Here is a 22,014-nt window from a genome sequence, read left to right as displayed (position 1 = left end):
TGAAGGGGAACCACAGGGCATGGACACTGGAGTGGGAGGGTACGGGGAGAGGGAAGGATGAAAATTCAGCCCCCAGATTCAGGTGAGGAAAAAACTTCTGAACACAAGACTCAGCAAGAGGCGGGTGGAGGCCTTGGAGGACTGCTGGGGGTGGGGGGAGATTTTTAGGCAGATGAGAGTCACTGTGACCTGAAGGCCCAGAAGCAGACCTACAGATGCCTCCTTAGCATGCCAAACCCATAGAAAGTCGATCGATCGTGCTGCCTGCAGAAGACAATCAGGCTTTTCCTTGGGGACCAGCCCCTCAGAATCACACATTGACTGTTCAGGGGAGCTGAGAGGGATCTTTGGTCCAACCCCCTCATTTTGTCATTGAGTAAACTGAGGCCCAGAGGAGGGAAGGGACTTCCCTGAGGTCACACGAAGGCTTAGTGGTGTGGAGGGGATGTGAATCTCAACCTTCCTTCCAACTCTTTGGGTTTCTTTTTTAGAGTTTTATTAATGTTCTTTTGGGGTTTTTTTACATATCTCATTTGCTGAGCTGGGTGGCTCAGTGGATAGAGTGCAGGAGCTAGAGTCAGGAAGACTCATCTTTCTGAGTTCAAATCCAGCCACAGACACCAGCTATGTGACCCTGGACAAGTCACTTTACTCTGTTTGCCTCGGTTTCTGCATCTGTAAAATGAGAGTGTTGGACTCGATGACGCTTTCAGCTCTTACACAGATCTGTGCCCCTCCCAGGAGTGCCTCTATAACACCTTTATACTCAAGCCTTTTCCCTGCATCTTTGACCTCCTTGGGGTACATGCCTAGAGGCCAGAGGGGATGTACAATTTTGTCACTTTTCTGGCACAATTCCAAATCTCTTTTCAGCATGGTTGGACAATGCAGAGCTCTACAGGATGCCTGTGGTCCCATAGCCTCTCTGGCATTTGTCATTTTCCACTTTTGTCATCTTCTGATGCCCATCTGATGGGTACAAGATGAAACCTCTGAGTTGTTTTGATTTGCCTTCTCATCATTCATTCCAGTTGTCTGTCCATTTCCAGGTAGCCTCTCCAGCCTCCAGCATTCCCTGCAGGAAGATGCTGATACTACTGGTAAGATTGTGGGGTGTGGCAGCCTCCCACACATACCCCGCGATTGAAGAGCAAGGGCTCATGGTCCAAAGCCTGGACTACTCCTCAGATGAGCCTAGGAGGGATTTTTGGAAGGGATTTTTGGCCCTGGAAGGAAAGTGGATGAGGAAGGATAAGGATGGTTCCAAGTATGGCATAGGGGATACGTCAAGAGCTGGCTTCACAAGGTCATAGGATAATAGATCTAGAATTGTTAGAGACCTTGCAGGCCTGGATCTAGTCTATCCCCTTCATTTCACAGATGAGGAAACTGCAGCCTGGGAAATGGTGTCTTACCAACGTCACATGGGTAGATAGGGTCATCGGTGAAATTTAAACACTCGGCCCCTGAGTCCGGTCAGAGGACAGACACCCGTCCTCAATCGTGTTCTGCCTCAGAATTACTAGTTGTGTGACCCTGGACAACTCCCTCAGGTACAGAAGATGCAGAACAGTTACCAACTTCCATTGTTAGACATTTGGGGATCCTCACCAAAAAAATCATGGCAGCTTGCCCCCTCCAAAAATATACCTGACATTTCCATTATGTTTTAAGTTTTACAAAAAACTTTATATACACCGATTTTCACAATAATACTGTAAGATAGGTACCGGGGGTATCACCGTCCCCATTCTACAGACAAGGAAACTGAGTCCGTCAACCGGCCTGAACCTCTTGGCCTGCAGTGGCCGGAGCCGAACAGAACAGGCAAAAAGAACTGTGCAGACACTAAGACAGAAGTTTATTTTCTATCGTGAGGGAAATGGCTTGCAGGCCAGGAAGGGATCTAGACACATGTGCCAGGATCTACTTCAGTGTGGGCAAATCTCAACACTTGTACCCGTGGATACATAGTGAGCTGGAGCCCTGACAATGGGGGCTAACAGCAACAACCAGACAAGTTTGATTCATAGGGAGCTTCACAACCTGAACACCGATACAGCAGGGGCTTGTCGAGCTCGGAGAACACCTGGTGCTAGTCAAAGCAATGCATTGATTCTGTGAAACAATTCTGGGATTTTGCTGTGGCTGAGATCCTCCAAGAGGGTGAGCTCAAAGGATTGTTGTTATGCCAAGCTCAGGGCACAGCTTGCTTGCTGGGCCTTAGCTCTGGAAAATGGGGTGTCTCCTATAGTATCTTTTTTTTTTAAGGCAATTGGGGTTAAATGACTTGCCCAGGGTCACACAGCAAGTAAGTGTCAAGTGTTTGGTCTGAGGTCAGATTTGAACTCAGGTCCTCCCGACTTCAGGGCTGGTGCTCCATCCACTGTGGCACCTAGCTGCCCCCCTCCTATAGTATCTTGACAGGTGTGAAGAGGTTAAGGGACTTGCCCATGCTCACAAAAACCTCAATGTCAGAATCGAGATTTGAACCTGGGTCTCTTCTGGGTCCAAGTTCACTCTTCACTGCTCTCTGTGAAATGTAAGAGAAAATGGATTCATTTTTTTTTTCCTGGCAGCAGGAAACCCCTAGGCTTCCACAGGACTAGACAAGAGATCAGACTGAGAACAAGATTCTCACTGAAGCAGATGCCTCAGGGTTGTTTTTATCTAATCTCAACCCCCAACCCCAGAGCTGGACTTTAGCTGGAGAGTGGCAGAAGGAGCTGGTGTGATACCATTAATGGTAATTGTGACTTCAGCAAGTGTGGAATGGCTTCTGGGTCATCATCACCTGGAATGTGGGAAACTGTTGTTATCACCCAGAATCCCAGGCCTATTCAGCCTGCAGCATGCAGGGATATGGCAGGGTGTGGAGGGAGAGAAAGGAATGAAGGAGTGAATAAATGAATGGATGGATGGATGAATGGATGGATGGATGGATGGATGGATGGATGGATGGATGGATGGATGAATGAAAAGCATACCCTCAGGACTGATCCTGAGCCTACCTGTGAAGCAGCAGGAAACCAGGCTTAGTTTCTATTTCTTCAACCCCTTAGGTGTCTCTCTGGGAATTCAGGGCCCTCCACGCCCCCTGCCAGTAAGGGTCTATTTTATTCCTTATTATTCTCCTCTACACACTTCAGCCTGCTGCATAACAGGCTGGGGTAGTGTTCTCAATTCCATCACTCCCCCTTCCCCATCCTATGTCTCGCCCTGCTCTATCACCCAAGCTTTGGGCTGCCCCTTTGCCTGCAATGATGGCCACCTCCTTTCTTTTGCACCTGATGAATTCCTACCCATCCTTTAAAGCCCAGGCCAAATGCCACCTCCTCCAAGAAGCCTCCCCTGAGCCACCAATCCATAGGATTATGGCTCTAGATCTGGGGGTGTCCTCAAAAATCATCTAATCCAACCCTCTTGTTTTATAGATGGAAAAACTGAGTCCCAGAAAGGTTAAGTCATTTGCCTGGTGCTAGAGACAGGATTTAAATTGGGTCATCTATCTCCAAATACTCACCTCCAAGTCTTTGTCCACTGCAAATTTTTCCCTCAGACCTCAGTAGTTTTTTTTTTTTTGTAAGATTTATTCTTCTTTTGTTTTTGTTTTTTTTAAATTTCTGAATGTATCACTCAGGGGCCCAGAGAGCCATTCACAAAGAATAGAAAAGCAGGGAGGGGAGGGGGGAGAAACAGTTCAGCAAAACTAGCCAACACACCAACCTTGGCAGTTAAAATATATTGATGAGAGTGAAAACGGGAGAGTGTAGAAGCTGGCTTGCAGCTTAACATAAAAAAAACAAAAAACAAAAAACTAAGGTCTTGGCAACTGATCTCAAACTTCCCAGAATATAGAAGGAAAAGAAATGGAAGCAGGGTCAGACAATATTCTTGGGCTCAGAGATCACTGCAGATGGTGACTGCAGCCATGAAATTAAAAGACACATGCTCCTCGGAAGAAAAGCTATCTAAACTTCACAGAACAAACCCCTTTAATAAAAGAGTTTGTTCAGCAAAATCTGGACTCAGTCAAAAGGCCGCACCCAAGGACCTAGAGGGCCACATTTGGCCTCAAGGCCACAGGATCTTCACCCCTGCTCTATCCCAACCCTTCCTCACTGAAGACTCTTGCCCTCTATTTCATCCTGTCGGTGCTTGGTGAATTCTAGAATGTCCAAGTGACAGAGCTAATTTGGTCAACAATCTGCTGATTCAGGAAGCCTCCCACAGGAGCCCTTCTCACATCCTTACCAATCAGTGGCTCTGATGGGTAGGAATCTCAGACCAGGCAGAAGATGAGAATATTTGGAGCTCAGTGAGGGAGATATTTTTGGTAGGGGAGGGAGGCCCTCACAAGTCCTGGATACAGCTTCTAGGTGCTGTCCCTCATCCTCAGTGGTCAGGGTCAGGGTCAGGGGCCAAGGACAGAAATATTTGCTTTCAGAATGCTGACAGTGTTATTATGAAATCATTTGTATATTATGAAGTCAAGCCTAGCCCAGAGCAAATACTTAATAAAAGCTGGTTTTGCTGACTAGCTGATTTGCCAAGCCTGGCATTCAATGATTTGCATGCTGAGGGATTGGGATAGAGGTGGCTGCAGTGATCCAGCATTCTGGTCCCAGAATCGCATTCCTGCCATGTTCCTTTCCCACCCGGAAGTCAACCTGGGATCTTCTGTCTCAGAGGTGGGAGCCCTGAGCAGAGCAGGGTGGTGTGCAGGGTGAGGAGGAACAGGGCTTTCAAGATGTTGAGTCTTCAGGGCTGGGGAGAAGTTCAGAGGGGAACAGTTGGATTATTGCCAGAGGATAGGTAAATCAGCCTCTGGAGGTCTCCCTGAAAACTGCCCAGCAGGGGAAGGGAGGAAATGGAGAGAGTCAGGTAGTGGTAAATGTCTGGGGGCAGCAGGACAGCATCCACCAGGTTTGGAAATCTCCACTGCCCAGTGTGCCCACGGAGCCCAGGGAGAAGAAAAGGGGACGGGCGGCGGAGAATGTAGGCCCGAGACCTGGTGGAGGCTGGTTCCTTGTTGCTGTTCCTTACAAGGTTCCAAGAGCAGATTCTGCTCTCAGTTGTAATGGAAACCTCTGGCAACGGCTAGAAAGGTTGGGAATTCCAGCCCTGGCTCTCTGGGCTAGCTTAGGCAGGCGACTTGGGATCACCGACAGCTAGAGCAGGAAAGGACTTTCCTCTGCACCTTTCCAGACTGATTTCCCATCACCCCCTTGGCTCGTACTCAGTGTTCTAGCCAAACCTAGCCTCTTCCTCCGCACAGGCTGTCCATGACCACCATCCTCCCCTCTGTCTCTCAGAATCAGTCTATTTCTTCAAGGTTTAATGCATGTGTTACCTCCTACTGGAAGCCGATCTTGACCACCCCCCCTCCCCCCCACACACAGAGCTCTCTTCCTCCCTAAATTATCTTGCATTTACATGTTGGGTCATCCAGTAGATAGCTCATTAAGGACCATCTGTCATTTTGTAAACTCTTTGTATCTCAGTGTCTTGCACAAAATAACGTTTGTTGAATTTAGAGGTCTAGGCCATCCCTGACATTTTACAGATAAGGAAACTGAGGCCCATAGAAATTGAGATTTGCCCAAGGCCACCCAGATGATAAGTTGTTGTTCAGTCGTGATGGACTCTTCATGATTCCATTTGGGGTTTTCTTGGCAAAGATACTGCAGTGGTTTGTCATTTCCTTCTCCAGCTCATTGTCTGGATGAGGAAACCAACACAAACTGGGTTAAGTGACTTACTCAAGGTCACACAGCTAGTCAGTGTCTGAGGCTAGATTCCAACTCAGGTCTTCCTGACTGGTGCTCTCTCCACTTCACCACCTAGCTGTCCCTATAATAATAAGTAATAAGTGACTTATCAAATAATCAATCCATAAGTATATATAGTGTTTATTATGGGCAGGACACTGGGATATACATAGATATAAAATAAACAACCCTTTGCCTTCAAGGAATTTCCATTCTAGAGACGTAGATGAATGGTATGTTAATATATAGTTAGTATATATATATAATATACTTATGTTAACATATAGTTACAAAGTAACTACAAGGTGATTTCAGGGAGGAGAGTTCACATTTGATGAAGGTCTGGAGTTGGCCAAGAAAGGCCTCATTACAGCGGGTAGATTGGGGCCCTACAGAGTCTAAGGAGCAGGAAGGAGGAGAGGGAACGTCCTTCACGAGAAGCAGTAGAAGGGTAATTGGACCCAACTGAAGAGCTGGAAGGGGGGAGTGATATGCTTAATTAAACCTGGAAGAGATTGGAGCTAGTTTACAGCTGGCTGCAAAACCAGGCTTGGAACCCAGGTCTCCACTTCACCTTTTCCCATGCCCTCATCGATGAGCATGGAATTGGGTGGAGACGGTCAAGCCTCCTTTACTCCTAGTGCTTTCCTTCTAGGACGCCCTCTAATTTATCCCATATGACCTATCTTATTGGGACATAGTGCGTTGTTCCCCTCCTTAGATTGTGGACTCCTTGAGGGCAGGAACTGGTTATGCCTTTGTGCCCCCGACACAGCACCTGGGCACACAGTTGGCACTTCATACATACTCGCTGATTTAATCTAACCCCCCTCGGGGGTCTGGGTTAACTGACTTGACCAAGGTCATGCAGTGACTGGCAAGGCTGGCCTTGGAGCCCAGAACTCTGGCTCTGCACTCACTGCTGCCGGCACACAGTAGGCGCTACATAAATGCGCCGGGATCAGCCCTGGCTTTCCCCCGAGGCTGACCCCGGCCCCTACTAGGGGCCGCCCGGGATCTGTGCCCACCCGCCCGCCGGGAGCCAAAGGGTTACCGGTCCTGGAGACAGAAACCAGGCTCCCAGCGAAAAACCAAAACACAAAAATAATTCGATGAGTAAGAATAAAATTCCCTCTTCTGAGGTTCCTGGCCCGCCCCTCCCTGCGGCCCCCACTTCCCCTTTCCCTACAAGCCCGAGCTTGGCTCCAGGCTGAGTCAGAGCCCGCCTGGCCCCTGCCCGAACTTGTAGCAAGCACGGTGGTTGAAGGCCGGAGCTCCCGCACTGCGCATGCCTGCGCGAGCCCCCGCCGAGCCCGGCTACCTTGGCCTGGACTCCCCAGCAGAGGCGTGACCTGGAGGCGAGCCGTGGCGCCACCGTGCGGCCGCGCGGGGACCGCCAGCCGGGGAAGGGCAGGCGCTCGAAGCGCACGCGCAGACCCGCGGGGCAGGGCGGGGCGGAGAAATGGAGCACGGAGGGGCGGGGCTGGCGCTCGTCCCACCTCTTTGCTGCCCACCCCTTCCACCCCAACACAAACGCTGCGGGAGGGGGCGGGGGAGCACGCCCCTCTGCTTGAGGCTCCGCCCCAGAGGCCTTCCTTCTCTCCCTCCGGCCGTACGGAAGCGGGACGGAAGTGCGCCTCCCCCACCCGGGTTCCCCCACGGGCAGGCGACAGGCGGAAGCGTTCCCCGCCGTCAGCGCTCCCCTGCGGTGCCGGCGCCCGAGTGTTTCGGGTTCCGGGCTCGGGATGCGTTTGACGTGGCCGGGCTCCGGGGAGGCGGAGCCGTCTGGCAGGGGGCGGAGGACGGGAGGAGCCGGGGCCCGGGCCGAGGCCGGGCCCGGGCGGGGGCGGGGGCAGAGACGCTGCGTCTGGGGCTGGATGGCAGGGGCCGCCCGGAGCCGCGCTGCTGCCACCGCTGCCGCCACCGCCGCACGGTGAGTGGCCGGGCCGGGGGCTGGGCAGGGCGCGTCCGCCGGCCCCGCGACCCCCGCCTGGATCCCCCGCCCCGGCCCCCCTCCGACTGACCCTCCCCATAGAAGGGAGCAGGACCCCCTGCCCTGCCCCCCTCCGACTGACCTCGAGTGGGGAGCTGGACCTCTACCCTGCCCTCTTCAACTGACCCCCCCCAAGAGTGGGGAACTGATCCCCTACCCTGCTCCCTTCAACTGACCCTCCCAAAGAGTGGGGAGCTGATCCCCTATCCTGCACCCCTCTGACCCCAAAGAGTGGGGAGCTGAACCTCTACCCTGCCCCCCTCCGGCTGACCTCCCAAAGAGTGGGGAGCTGGACCCCTACCCTTCCCCCTTCAGACTGACCCCCAATAGCAGGGAGCTGGACCCCCTTCCCCTGCCCTGCTTCTCCCACTGACCCTAAAATATCAGGGAGCAGGCTCCCACAGGAGGGCATTGGCTCACTGGTCCATCCCCCTCCAGTATTTGTGGAAATTCGAGCTCACGTAGTCCAAACTCTTCATTTTCCAGAGGAGGAAACAGACCCAGACATGGGAAGAATACTCTGTGACCTTGGACAAGTCACTTGACCACACTGATGCTAGCTGTCCACTCAGACTTTTACCTCCTATGGTCTGTCCGTCCTGACTCTGACATTCTCTGCTGTAAGGCCCCTTCCATCTTCAGACCTAGGATCCCAGCTTAGTACATAGGATGGCAGGCCTGTCAGGAGTCTTCGAGTTTAGAACCTTCAATACTGAGCTGGGAAGGACCTAGTCCGTCTGATTTCTTTTATAGAAACAGGGGATCGGGTCTGTTTTAATGGAGGAATCAGTGCCATCAGAGCTACATCCCCCTCCTCTTCCCAATCTACATGCCGGCAGGTTGACCCCCACTGCCTGAGGACCCAGGCAAGCTTGGGATGAGATCCTGGCTCCTCCTCCAGCCCCTATCCCTTACTCCCACCTCCTTGTAGGTTCCCTGGGTTCTTGCTCTGAGGTGAGGGGAGGAGGGGTGGGTCTGGGTTTATTTGGGTTATAGTATAATTTGTGACATGGGATGGGGAAGAGGCAGCAAAGAAAGGCTTGATAGCAGGAAATCTTTCCAAAAATTAAAAAAAAAAGAAGTCCCAAGGTGGAACAGGCTGCCTTCAGTGGTCATGGGTCGCCCCCTTCCCTCACTGGTGCTCTTCAGGCAAAGGCTGGACCCACCACTGGCCTGGAATGTTCTAGAAGGGATTCTTGTTCAGGGACGGGACGGGTTGGACCGGAGGAGAGGTCCCATCCCACTGTGAGATGCTGAAAGTCTGTGATTTCTGTGGGTGTAAAAGCCCAGCCTTCTCGCTGTCTGCCTGGAGGCTTCCCTCCCGACCCATCCTATGAGTAACATTTCCCTTTCCCTGAGTCTCCGCTTGGCTGATGATGCAGATGGAGCATCTGTCCGGCCCATTACCTCTCTGGGCTGTGGCGGTGCTCCACGTGGGCAGACGTGGGCAGAGGAGAGTGGTTAGTGTGAGTCCCCAGTCGGGGCTCTGAGATTCTAGGGTGGGCTCTTGCTTTTCACTTGGAAACTGGGTCCCGGGACTTCTTTTTCCTTCTCTTCCTGAGCTGGCAGCATCTGAAGCCCTACTCACACCAGGGAGGTGGAGGGAAACTGAGGCACAGAGAAAGGAAATAACTAGCTTAGAGAGGTAGAGCTGGGATTCAGAATTCCCAACCCCGGCTTCCAGTCGCAGCTTGACATCTCTGTTGTTTGACTCATTGCCTGCTGCAGGCTGGCCCAGAGGTGATTCAGTGGAAAGACAGCTGACTTTGCAGTCAGAGGACCTGGGCTTGGAAGCCTGGCTTTACCACTTACTGCCTACAGCTTCACTCCCCTGGACCTCAGTTTCCTCATCTGTAAAAAGAGAGGGTTGGACTGGGTGGTCTCCGGGGTCCGTCCCAACTTAGTCCTCCCTATCTCCATATGTCCTGGGCATGTCCTGTCCTGATGGATGGAGCCTTGCCTTCCTCTCCTTCTCCCTCCCTCGCACAACCCCCTCCCCTAGATTTTCTGGGGGTGGAGAGGAGGAAGAGGAGGAAGTGTGGCCATTGTCTTTTTCCTATCTGCTGGGCTCTCCTGGCCCTGGGGAATGAATCTCTGCTCTGTAGAGTCCTGTGGGGCTGGGCCCTGCCCCCTGGCAGCAGGAGGCACCCTGTTGGGCGGGTGTTCTGAGCCCAGCCAGGGCCTCACCCTTTCATTAGGAAAGCTTGGCCTCAGGGCAGCAGAGCTGTCTGTCTGGTGCTCAGAGGAAGGAAAGGGTCCTACCTTCCAGGGAGCCCTTGGGCCTCAGGGCAGTGCCTGTCAGAAGTGAGCATAACTGGGAAGACTGGCACAGGAAGCAGGGCTTGAGTCCACCCTCAGCCCCCTGAGATTGTGTCTTGGAGCAGGTGCCCTGCCTTGGGGCGCACATAGAGGACTCATTCCAGTCTCTTATCTCTTTTCAGCACGTGATTCGCCTGGATGCCCCTGTGCTGGCGTTGGCATGACTGGGCAAAGCCTCCTCTTCCTCACCACCCTGGCCCTGGGGCTCGTTGGGGTGGCCTGGGGGGCCCAGCCGGCCCTGCTGGGCCGGGGGGCAGCAGCGGCAGCTTGTCGTCTGGATGACAACGAGAGCGAATCTTGGGGGGCCCTGCTGAGTGCAGAGCGGCTGGATGCCTGGATTTGCTCCCTCCTTGGCTCACTTATGGTGGGGCTCAGCGGGGTCTTTCCTCTGCTGGTCATTCCCCTGGAGATGGGCGCTGCCCTCCGCTCTGAAGGCAGGTTCCCCAGTCCTCTTCCTTCCAGACCCAGGCTCCTGGGGCTTAGTGGCCCGTAGCCCTGGATGTCAGCCCTGCCTCTGAGGAGGGCCAGGCCCCTCACGTCTCTGCTGGGAGGGATTAGGCGAATTCTATGATGCTCCCATCTTAAGTGATCTCTGAGGCCTGCAGAGTTATGTACATGACTTCATGACAAAGGTAGCCAGCATTTACGTGGTGCTTATCCCATTGGCTCCTTGGATGTTCCTGTTATCCCCATTTTACAGAAGAGGAAACTAAGGCAGACAAAGGTTGAGTGACTGGCCCAGGATCACCCAGCCAGTAAATGTCTGAAGTCGGATTATGCAATTGCCTGGGAGTTGTCTGATGTTTGGAGGCCCCAGAGCCCCTCTGGGCCCAGTCCAGTCCCTTGGTAGTCAGCAGTTTTGGGTGCTATGGGGAAGATAAAAGAGAGGACCTGGGCTTTGCTCTAGAGAACTTGTTTACATCTGATTTAGAAGTCTGGGAAATTTAGCACAATACAAGAAACAGACAAACATTAAGCACTTGTGGTATACAGGCTCTCTATTAGGTGCCAGGTTAGGAGGCAAAAATGTGACTCCCACTCTTCGAGAACATAAGGGGGCAGGAGGGGCTGTGATGTGTGTGCCCCCACATGTGGAAGTCCAGCACTTCCAGTGGGGGACAGCAAGGTCCTCATGTGGGAGGTGGTGCCCAAGCATTGGTTGGAAGGAGGCCAGGGATCCCTAGTGCTCTGTCACCTCTCCCAGGAGGTCGAAAGAGTCCGGCTGGGACCCCCCCCAACGCAGCAGGCCCCGTCTGGAAGGCACCCAGACAGAGGTGGCCAGGACAGTGAGGACCTTGGAGCCCAAGCTGTTGGAGGATCAGGGGAGGAATCAGAGATGTTTCATGTGGATTAAAGAACCCTTTGGAAGGGGATGAGAATGGTGTTGAGGCCATCACAAAAGAGAAAGCTCAGCCTCTCAGCCTTGTTCTGCTTGGGCCCAGTGGGCAGAACTAGCTGCAGTGGGGGGAGGTGTATAGAAGCAGGTGTCAGTCAGATAGGAAGAAAAACTCAACACTTAGAGGGCAACCCCCCGATGGAATGCTGTGGGCTGGAGCATCATGGCTGTGTCAGCAGGCAGAGGCTTGGTGACCTCTGGACAGTGTGGTAGAAGGCATTCTTTGTCCAGCTACTGTTTGCTGTCTAGGGCGGGCATGATTTGGGGATTCTGAGGAAGGTACCCAGAGAAGGCAAACGTCAGAGCCAGGTTCAGGCTGTCCCAAGGAATCAGGGCTGGTGGCCTCAGGCCAGAGCCTCCTCTTTATTCCCTAGGGGCCTGACCTGAGCCTTCTGTCTGCTTTGCAGCTGGATCCCACCGCCTGAAGCAGCTGCTGAGTTTTGCCCTGGGAGGGCTCCTGGGGAATGTGTTTCTGCACCTGCTGCCAGAGGCCTGGGCCTACACCTGTAGTGCCGCCACCGGTAAGGCTCATGGGGGGCAGCTCTGATGAGGAGGGATGAGAGGGTCGGCCCACTGGACTTTGCTGCAGACCGCTGAACCTTCCGCTAGGAATGCCTGGGAATTTAGGAGCACACAGGGTAGAAAATGTGAGAGTAGGTCACTGGGGGTTCTGGCCATCTGGTATAGCACTGGCCCATGGAGCAGGTGTGCAGGCCTAGCACCCTGGCCTCTGGGCAGCCTCTGTCTCCCCTCCATGGTTCCCCTTCACAAACCCCCCTCTCCTCTCTGGCCGGCTGTGACCTCCCTTGTTTTGCAGGTGGGGGAGGGCAGAGCCTTCAGCAGCAACAGCTCCTGGGACTTTGGGTCATTGCTGGCTTCCTGACCTTCCTGGGGCTGGAGAAGATGTTCTTAGACAGCAGAGAGAAGGATTGCCCCAGCCAGGTGAGCCCTGTGCAGAGAGGGCAGAAGCCTGGGCCCCAGCTCAGCAGTACACCCGCCTAATGCCCCCCTAGCTCTCTGCCCTCCTCATACCCCCAGGTCTCTGCCCCCTAATGCCCCCTGGATCTCTGCCCTCCTCGTACCTCCTAGGTATCCTGCTGCTTAGACCCTAGGAGCCCTGAACAAAGGGGTGCCCCCCCATTTCTCACTCTGTCCCCCATCAGTGTTTCTGAGGAGGACAGGAAGACCTCCAGCATACCCAGCTGGTGGTGAGGGGAAGCTGGGGTCAGAGGATGCCACTGGCCTGATCTCCTGGAGTCACCCGCTCTAGGTGGGAGGAAGGGGCTTGAGGGCATCCAGCTTTTCAGGGACCAGCAGAGGATGGCTGGAGTAAAGGGTGCCTTGTCTCTGTCTCTGTCTCTGTCTCTCTCAGTGGGGGTGGGGGGCGTCTAACGGCCACTTCTCCCTCACTCTCCTGGACTCAGGCCCCCATCAAAGACCCAGCTGCTGCCGTGCGCAATGGAGGCCGCTGCCTGGCCCTGCCGGCTGCAGTAGCAGGCCTGAGCGTTGAGGTCCAGAAAATCAAAGTGAGTGGCCCGATCGCGGCCCCCCTCCCTCGGCCCCAGGGTGCTCCCTGCACGGCCCCCTCAGCGTGACTCAGCCTCCTCTGCCTTTCTTTCCCACCCTCCAGATCAGTGGCTATCTCAATCTGCTGGCAAACACCATTGACAACTTCACCCATGGGCTAGCTGTAGCTGCCAGCTTTCTAGTGAGCAAGAAGGTGAGTGCCCTGGGCCCAGGAGGGGCTTCCCCGGGAGGAGGGGCCTGGCTGCCACCCTAGGACACGTCCTGGAAGGGGCAGGGGGATCCGTGGCCGGGCTTGGCTGCTGTGCTGCCCTGCTTCTGGCCTCACAGACTCCCTCTTCTGTGCAGATCGGGCTTCTGACGACCATGGCCATCCTCCTCCATGAGATCCCTCATGAGGTAAGTGCTGCTGGGGCTGGAGGGCACCTCTGGCAGTAGGGTGCAGAGGGCAGCTGGACCGCCTGACAAGCAGAGCTCTGTCTCAGGGGGAAATGGCCAGTGATGACGTAGCAAGGGGTCATCAGGTGGAGCGTGGTCGGTTTATCCACAGGCCTGGACTGTGTGCCACGCCCTGTGTGGGATATAAAGGATATAAAGAAAGACAAAAACACAGACACTATCCGTGGTTGGTCACGCAGCAGATATTTATTAAGCACCTACTATGTACTGGGCACATACGAGGTGAACAGAACAGTCCCTGCCCTCAAGGAGCTTCCATTCTAATGGGAGTGACAACAAGGACATAAAAAGTATATACAGAATAAATCATCAAAAGGAATGCAAATCAGGAGGTGAAGGAGAAAGGGTGTGAACACAGATTTCAAGTAGAGATGATGATGCTTGATCTTGAAAGAAGGTGGGGAGGGGACGACTGCCGGGTGCAAAGGCATAGAGATTGGACTCTTCACTTTGGACTTATAGATTCTGCCACTTAAGGACTTTGGGTGATAGATGGGGCAGAGGCGCTCCCATTTGGGTAGGAGCAAGGAATAGGCGTTAGTAGCACTGGGGACGTTGGTGACGATGCAGAAGAAGAAGGGGCCATGGCATCCAAGATGGCAGCTCTCTCAAAGCGTTGGTGAACATCCTGACTCTGGCCTCGGTGTGAGGGCTCCAACCCCGCCCTCTCCCAGCACTGCTTACATTTATTTAAGTGCCTGCTAGGTGCCCCCCACTGTGCTAAGCATGGGGGTCCAAAAAGAGGGCCAAATGCTGGTGCCACGGCTGGTGAGAGCAGCCGGGTGTGGGCCGGGGCGGGTCAGTGCAGCTGGCTGGGGTCCAGGGGCCCAGAGTAAGCCCTGCCCGGCCTTCTCCTCAGGTAGGTGACTTTGCGATCCTGCTCCGGGCCGGCTTTGACCGATGGAGTGCAGCCAAGCTGCAGCTCTGGACGGCGCTGGGGGGCATCCTGGGGGCCTGCTTTGCCATCTGTGCCCAGTCACCCAAGGGAGCAGGTAGGGAGCCGAGGCATGTGGGACCAGAGAGGGAACTCCTGGTAAGAGCATGTGTTCACCCCATCCAGGCCCAGGGTGGTTTATCTAATGAATCTGGCCTCCTCCCCAAGCCCTGCCCTTCCCAGAGGCCGGTGGCCAGTTGGGCAGACAGCACCAGTGGCCTTGGGGAATGACGTAGTGGAGTTCTCCCCTCACCGGGGGGGTTTCTTTCACTCTTTGCAGGGGAGACCATTGCCTGGATCCTCCCTTTCACCTCAGGGGGCTTTCTCTACATTGCTCTGGTCAATGTTCTGCCGGACCTCTTGGAGGAAGAGAACCCTTGGTGAGTGATGCAGGCCTGCCCTCAGAGAGCCCATGTTCTCTTGTGTCTGTGGAGGAGGGCATAGGGGACTCACCAGGGCCCAGCGACTCTCCATGCTGGGAAGGCCCATAGTATGTGTCAGGGCTCAGGCCCATAACTGCCTCCTCTCACACCCGCCATCACGGAGCCTCATGTTACCTGTGCCCTCCCACCTTTCCCAGCCCAGACTGGTACCTGCAGCCATGGGGGGCCAAGTGTTCTGGCAGGTGGGGGGGGGCTGGTACCTGCAGCCGGGGGGGGCCGAGTGTCCTGGCAGGTGGGGGTGGGGTGGCCCCTGAGCAGAGGCCTCTCTCCCTGCAGGAATTCCTTACAGCAGGTGCTGTTGCTGTTCACGGGCATTGTGATGATGGTGCTCTTCTCGCTCCTGGCTGAGTGACATCCCTGTGGTTACCCTCAGCCCCTCCAGCAATAAGAGACTCCTTTTAGTCCTGTGACCTCGTGTGTGTGTGTGTGTGTGTGTGTGTGTGTGTGTGTGTGTGAGTTGTCTGGGTGTGCAGATTGTCCGAGCCTGGTGCTTCTGTCCCTCTGGTCCCCACTCTGGCGGCCAGCTGTCATGCTGGTTTCTGGGAAATAAGCTTTGAGGAGCAGCATCAGCGGCTGTGTGTGTGCGAGGGTGTGTGGGTGTGTGTGAAGGGCCTTAGGGAGGGGACATAGAGAGGACAGCCAGGACCTAGAGTTCCAGAGGTGAACTCAGGACTGGGGAAAGTGGGAGGAGGGGCCCTGGACTCTGCCAGGATGCCAGGGCCCAAGTGATGAGGGGAGCTGTCCTGGCTTCTTCCTCCCCCTTGGGCTCCTCATCTTCAAGCTGCCCTGTTCCCCAAGCAGAGGGAGAAGGGAGACCCAATGATCCAATACCCACGGGAAGGTACGAAGTCAGTGATGGTCTCAGTCCCCGCCCATCCCTCCCTGACCCCTCTGCTCCGCCTGGGAGCCGAGGAGCACGTGGGACGGACGGTCCTGGGGGCAGCTGGGGCCTTGCTGGGCTCCTGCCTCTACTGCTCAGCTGGAGGCCCCGCTCTGCTCGGGGACTCTCCCCTCCTGCTACCAAAGGAAGTATTTACTCAGCACCAAGTGCTGGAGAGAGAGCCGGTCCCCACCCGGCTCCCCAGCTCCTCCCCCCGCTGGGGACCGGGACCTTCTAGTAGCTTCATTAGGAGGGCGGGGAGGATGCCGGGAAGATGTGCTCAGTACCCAGGAATGTACTTGCTGCCCCCACAGGGGCCAGGAGCCTGGGCCAGAGGCCCTGCTTCAGGCTTAGGTCTGGAGCCTTGTCGCCCCCTAGAGGACAATCGAAGAAGTGGCTGCAGAGACGTCTTCTGTTTGGTTTTACAACAGAAATCTGTAAAATTACCTATTCCATAGATAAGATGCAAATAAATCTTATTTTATCCTGAAATTGGTCTCCTCTGCACTGGGGACCCTGGCCCCCAGTGGGGGTGGGATGATGGGAGGAAAGGGGACTCCGCCTCCCCACACTTACCCCATGTGTCCTCAGGCACCTTCACCAAGGGGCAGTGCGGCCCTTGGCATAGAGCACTGGGCTTGGACTCCCTTAGCTGTTCACAGCCTCATCTGTGAAATGGGGACAATAACTGCATCTCCTCCACAGTGGGATAACGTGTGAGGCACTGAAGTGCTCTGGGGTAAAATCGAGACAAAAGGGAGATATAGCCCCTGCCCTGGAGGAGCCACACGTGGCTTTCAGCAGGCCTGCTGAAAGGTGCTGGGCCTGATTCCTCCCACCCTCAGCCTGCAGCCATCCCAAGCCTGTCGGCTCCTTGAGCACAGTTATTACTGGGGGAATACCTCCAGTGCAAGGCTTCCTAACCTGGGATCCATGGTCATTGATTCAACATAATGGGCTTCCTTTGTAATCCCATCTTTTATGCATTTAAAAACATCTTGCAGATGGGAAAACAGACTCATGGAGGTTAAGTGATTTGTCTGTGGCATGGATAGGGAACCTGCTGCCTCCAGGCCACATGTGGCCCCTTAGGTCCTCAAGTGTGGCCCTTTGATGGAACCCGAACTTCACAGAACAAATCCCCTTAATAAAAGGGCCACACTTGAGACCTAGAGGGCCACATGTGGCCTCAAGGCCGAGGGTTCCCCACCCCTGGTCCATGGTGAAATATCTGATAAGTAGGGGAGATAGGGAGATTTAAGCTTAGGACTCCAAGCCCCACCCTCTATGATTTCTGGGGCTCGTGTCAGGAAGGGACCTGACAAACACGAAGGTATCCTGAAGAGAGTGAACAGGCCGTCCCAGGAACTGGAGGGCATCCATTAGGGCTAGCTGAAGCAACTGAGGATGTTGAACCTGGAGAAGATATGGGGGATGGGGGACCCAATAACAGTCACTAAACTGAGCACGCCCTTTGGCCTTGCAACATCACTACCAGGTCAATACTCCAAAGAGACCAAAGGAGGAGGGAAAGACCCACGTGTGCAAGAAAATTTACAGCCAATCTTATTTAGCAAAGGATTGGAAGCTATGGGGCTGGCCACTGGTCGGGGAATGGCTGAACAAGGGAGGGCAGGTGAATGCAATGCAATGCTATTGGGCTGTAAGACATGATGAAAGGGATGGGAGCACAAGAACGTAGGAAGACCCGTATGCACTGGTGCAGTGATGTGAGCAGAACCAGGACCATTTAGAGGCAATAACAACAACCCTGCAAAAAGAAATCATTTTGAGAAGAGCCCAAGGTCCAGCGGGACCACCCCAGAGGGACGCGGAAGCAGCATGCTGCCCACCTCCCGAACAGACAGAGCACAGACTGAAACGTCCACTTCACACGTGGCCAATGCAGGAATTTATTTTCTTTGCCTGCACACCTGTTATGAGAGCTTTGTTTTTCTTTCTTTTTTCCCATGGGAGGAGGGAGAGGATTTTCATTAGCTGAACAATATAAATTTTAAAAGACTTACACGAACTAATTGGAAGTGATGTAAGCAGAGCCAAGAAAACAACACAGATAATAACTGCGATGCTGGAAATGGAAAGAGCAATGACAATGCCATAAAAAATTAACGTTGTAAAATCCTAAACAAGTTTCACTCCCAAAGAAGGAGATCTGAGACATTTTCCCTGACTTCTTTACATAGGGAGGAAGGGTACACGGGTGTGGAACGTTCCACATATCGTCACATCTCCACAATTTAACTGATCGGTTTTGCTGACATTTTCCTTTTCTTTTTTTTTGTTAAAAATAATTCTTTGTTATATGGGATTAGAGGAGATGGGAGAAGGAATTTAGGTATTATAAAAACAAAAGCTATCAATAAAATTGATAGGTTTAAAATGCCATGTTGCACATGTATGTCATGTCATGTCATTTATCATGTTGCTTTATGTTTTCTTATAAAAGCAGACTGTACTTAACAGAGATTTTCGATTTCAGGAAAATCTTTTTTTTCTGTTTTACTTAGGATTATGTTTGTTTTATTTGGTATTTAAGTTCAGAATTAATATATTTTTTTTTTTTGGCTAGGCAATGGGGTTAATCGACTTGCCCAGGGTCACACAGCTAGTAAGTATCAAGTATCTGAGACTGGATTTGAACTTAAGTCCTCTTGACTCCAGGGCCGGTTTTCTCTGCCACCTAGCTGCCCCCAGAATTAATTGCTAATAATTTCAAGGGTTGTTACATGGAAATGGATTTAATTATAAATTAAGACAGGTCTCTTGGGAAAGGAGTTCCAAGAGAGGAGAGAGACAGACAGACAAACAGATTTTGTGTGTGTGTGTCTTCATCTGGGATGATAAGAGGACATCCCTTTCTGGGCATGGTTTGGACTAGTTGACTGACCTCTGCGGACCTTTTCAAATCCAAGATTCTGTGATCTGTGATTCTTTTGCTCCTTCCTCCTCATTCCCAAGTGCCTAACACTGAGCTAGGCTCATGGGACACTCAATAAAGGACTGGGAAGATAAGAGATATTCGCAAAGCATTTGGCAAACCTTACAGCACTATAGAAATGCTTTCCTCCTCTTCATCATCAGATCAGCTACAGTCTCCCTGGCAGCTCTCCAAGCTTTGCCTCCTCCCTGACTCCATTCAAGGACCCTCCTCCTCCCGCTCCTACCTCTCCCCTGATGCCCAGAGGTTTATCTCCCAGCTCCCCTCCCCCAAGGCAGAACAAGCCAATAATAATCACCTCGATAACCAAAAACTCAGGCATTGCTTTACACCCGGGGGCTCATTTGAGCCTCAGGACAATCCAGGGAGGTAGGTGCGATAGGCGTTATTCCCATTTCACAGGAGGGGAAACTGAGGCATGGTGAGGTAAGTGACTTGCCTACTGGCACATAACTACTAAGCTAATGAAGTGGGATCTGAATCAGGCTCTTCTGATTCCAAGTGCAGGACTTTACCCATTCCATCCTACAGCTAACACACAAATTGCTCCTTATTAAAAAGGGGGGGGGTGGCAAGGGGTAATGGTTTCCGATCACCCTCACGGCTGTATGGGGCAGGGGTCCAGTCCAGAAAGCAGGAGGCCCACTGTTTCCTCGTTGATGCCAGGTCACAGTACAGAAGGTCACAGGATTTAGAGCTCGCGTCTTGGGAATCAACCATTCCAACCCCTTCCTTTTACAGACAGGGAAACTGAGCTGAGAGTGAAGAGTGAAAGGATGATCCAAGGTCCAAACCCCTTCTATAGGCTGCCACCCCTGCCTTGCATTGCTGCTGCGGAAACATTTGGTTCAATGGAAGGTATGCCCCCGAGCCTCAGTTTCTTCATCTATAGTAGTCGTTACCCATCAAGGAAGGGTCCAGAGCCACCCAGCGGTCTTGAGACTCCATATCCCTGTGCACTGTCCACTCCTCCACACTGCCTCAAACCTAGGTTCAGATCCCAGGTCTAATGCTAACTAGCCACGCGACCTGTGTTTAGTTGGTTTTCAGTCGTGTCTGACTCTGTGACTCCATTTGGGGTTTTCTTGGCAGAGATACTGGAGTGGTTTGTCATTTCCTTCTCCAACTCATTTTACAGATGAGGAAACTGAGGCAAACAGGGCTAAGTGACTTGCCCAGGGTCACGCAGCTAGGAAGTGCTTGAGGCTGGATTTAACTCCGGTGTTCCTGACCCTAGACCCAGAGCTCTATGCAACGTGCTGCCCCACGCTGCTCTGAGACCTGCGTAATTCCACCTCTGGGACGTATGACTGAGATTGGGCCAAATGAGCCCCAGGTCTGTGAACCCTCCCAAGCTCATGTGCGGCACCTAAGTTTTGGGTGCAAGTTACTATTGAGGGTGGGTGAAGATAACAGAAGACAAGCTGCTTGCCCACAAGCAGCTTACAGTCTAGTTGGGGAAACAAAAAAGGTCCCAGAGTTCACCACAGGGAGCAGAAGGCCAGAGGCCTGTCCAAAGGTGCCATTGTCCTGGGGGAGCCCTGTTGCCCGAGCTGAGGCTGCCAAGGTTGGAGCTGGGTTCATCTAGAATTCAAGGCCCCCACACAACAGCGGCCCCCTCCTGCCCTCAGCCTCTCAGAATCCCCGGCTCCCTTCCAAACTGAGCTCCAGTGCTGCCGCCCACCCAAGGCCCCTTCCCCACATCCTCACTTGCTGGTGCCTGTCTACCTACCTTGTATTTATCCTGGACCTAAGCACCACCTCTGTGGTAATCCACGCAGCAATCCTCCACCCCAAACCCTCAGGACAACGAATGCTCACTGAGAATAGAGATTTTGTCTTTGCACCCCCAGGCCCGAGCACAGCACTGGGCACATAGTAGGTTCTTGATAAATGCTTGCTGACTGATATCCATGGTGGCAGCAGGGTTCAACCTTGAGGACAGGCAGGAAGGGGACAGACACCATTAAGAGGAGGCAGAAATCTGGGTATTTGTTCTGGGTCTGGGCTTCAAGGCTCACTTGCCTGGCTGGCATGTCGTACAAGGTCAGAGAGCAGTGGAAAGGCTGAGGCCAAGCCCATGGGTGCTTTCAATGCCAGTGTGGAATTTGTTGGGAGCTTTTCAAAGGTTTACGGTGCCTATGTGCCTGTCCCTGGGAAGGGGGGGCGGCATGCCTTAGCAAGTTAGTTCCAGTATCCATGTGAAAGATACAGTGGGAACAGCGAATTCAAGGCTCTTGCCAGGTCACAGTGGGTACAGCACTGCGTCTGAAATGAGATCACGCAGGTTTCAATCCTGTATAGCCTACAGGGCACCAGAGACCACAGAGCACTGGACCTGGAGTCGGGAAGACCCAAGTTCAAATCCAGCTTCAGGCACTTTCTAGCCAGGGACCCTGGGCAAGTCATATAAGCTCTGCCTGTTACCTTGTATGTAAAATGCGGATAATAAAAAGCACTTCCCTCCTCGAGGGTTGTGGGGAGCCACTGTGCCTGGTGCATAGTAGGGACTAAATAAATGCTGGTTATTATTTTATTCTATGGATACTTATCCTAAGTCACCCCTCCCTGGCCCTCAGTTTACAATTCTGTAAAATAAGGGGATGGGCCTCAGGCAACCTCCCAGGTCAGTCTAAGCTCTCCGATGATAAGGCGGTTCTAGAGGGCATAGATCAGTCCTGTTAACAGACGTGGAAGTCTGGGTTCCAGGAGGCTGACTTCCAAAGGCTACAGAGTTTGTGACCAAATCTGCTCTTTCCATCTGGACTAGGGCAAAAGGGGCTGAGCTCCCTTGTGTCCTAGGTGCCAGGGCAGCCTGAGGAAGGCTCCGGACCTTTCTCAGCATCATGTCTAAAAGGCATTATGGGATTATCCAGGAAACCCATCATGTGGAAACAGAGTCACCCAAATGTTCCAAGAACATGCTCAGGGACCCCAGTGAAGAGCCCCTGGCTTAGAGCTTTCTGCTATACCACAATCATCTGAGAAATGTTAACTGTAGAACTGACAGCACTTGGTGATGGGGAAAAAGCTGAAGATGACTGTCTTAGGAAGTCCTGAGTTCAAATCCTACCTCAGATACATATTAACAATGTGATCTGGGCAAGTCACTTAACTTTCTAGTTAAGTTTCCTCATCTATAAAATGGGTAAGAGCAGCTATTTCTCACAGTTGTGGACAGCATTGAAGAAGAGGTAATACAACGGGCATCCCTGAAGTCTTGGTGTCTTTTGGGACGCCCTGTACAAATACGAGCCGTCGGAGTGCAGGCCCTGAGGAGAAGTGGGGAATTAAGGACAGGTTTGGCTTAGATCTGAGGAGGGCCAACCCCTGGCC

General features: G+C 53.1%; 1 protein-coding gene across 3 annotated transcripts; it reads left to right on the top strand.

The window, feature by feature from the left end:
- Positions 1–8,300: 8,300 nt before the first annotated feature.
- On the top strand, positions 8,301–16,211 carry SLC39A13 (solute carrier family 39 member 13). Of its 3 annotated transcripts, XM_027837908.1 has the most exons (10): positions 8,303–8,384; positions 10,206–10,517; positions 11,887–12,000; positions 12,297–12,421; positions 12,904–13,005; positions 13,110–13,199; positions 13,352–13,402; positions 14,322–14,454; positions 14,677–14,776; positions 15,116–16,211. In XM_027837908.1, the coding sequence occupies exons 1-10, from the start codon at positions 8,318–8,320 to the stop codon at positions 15,189–15,191; spliced, it is 1,170 nt and encodes a 389-aa protein (XP_027693709.1). In that variant the 5' UTR covers positions 8,303–8,317; the 3' UTR covers positions 15,192–16,211. The 3 variants fall into 3 exon arrangements, with proteins under 3 accessions (XP_027693711.1, XP_027693709.1, XP_027693710.1); XM_027837910.1 differs by lacking the exon at positions 14,322–14,454 and having other exon boundaries at positions 8,301–8,384; XM_027837909.1 differs by lacking the exon at positions 12,904–13,005.
- The last annotated feature ends 5,803 nt before the right edge of the window (positions 16,212–22,014 follow it).

This window comes from Vombatus ursinus, unplaced genomic scaffold, assembly GCF_900497805.2.
Source record: "Vombatus ursinus unplaced genomic scaffold, bare-nosed wombat genome assembly UNPS02014822.1, whole genome shotgun sequence".
Classification (NCBI taxonomy): Eukaryota; Metazoa; Chordata; class Mammalia; order Diprotodontia; family Vombatidae; genus Vombatus; species Vombatus ursinus.
Note: the sequence above shows the minus strand (reverse complement) of the source record. Positions and strands in the feature narration are given on the sequence as shown.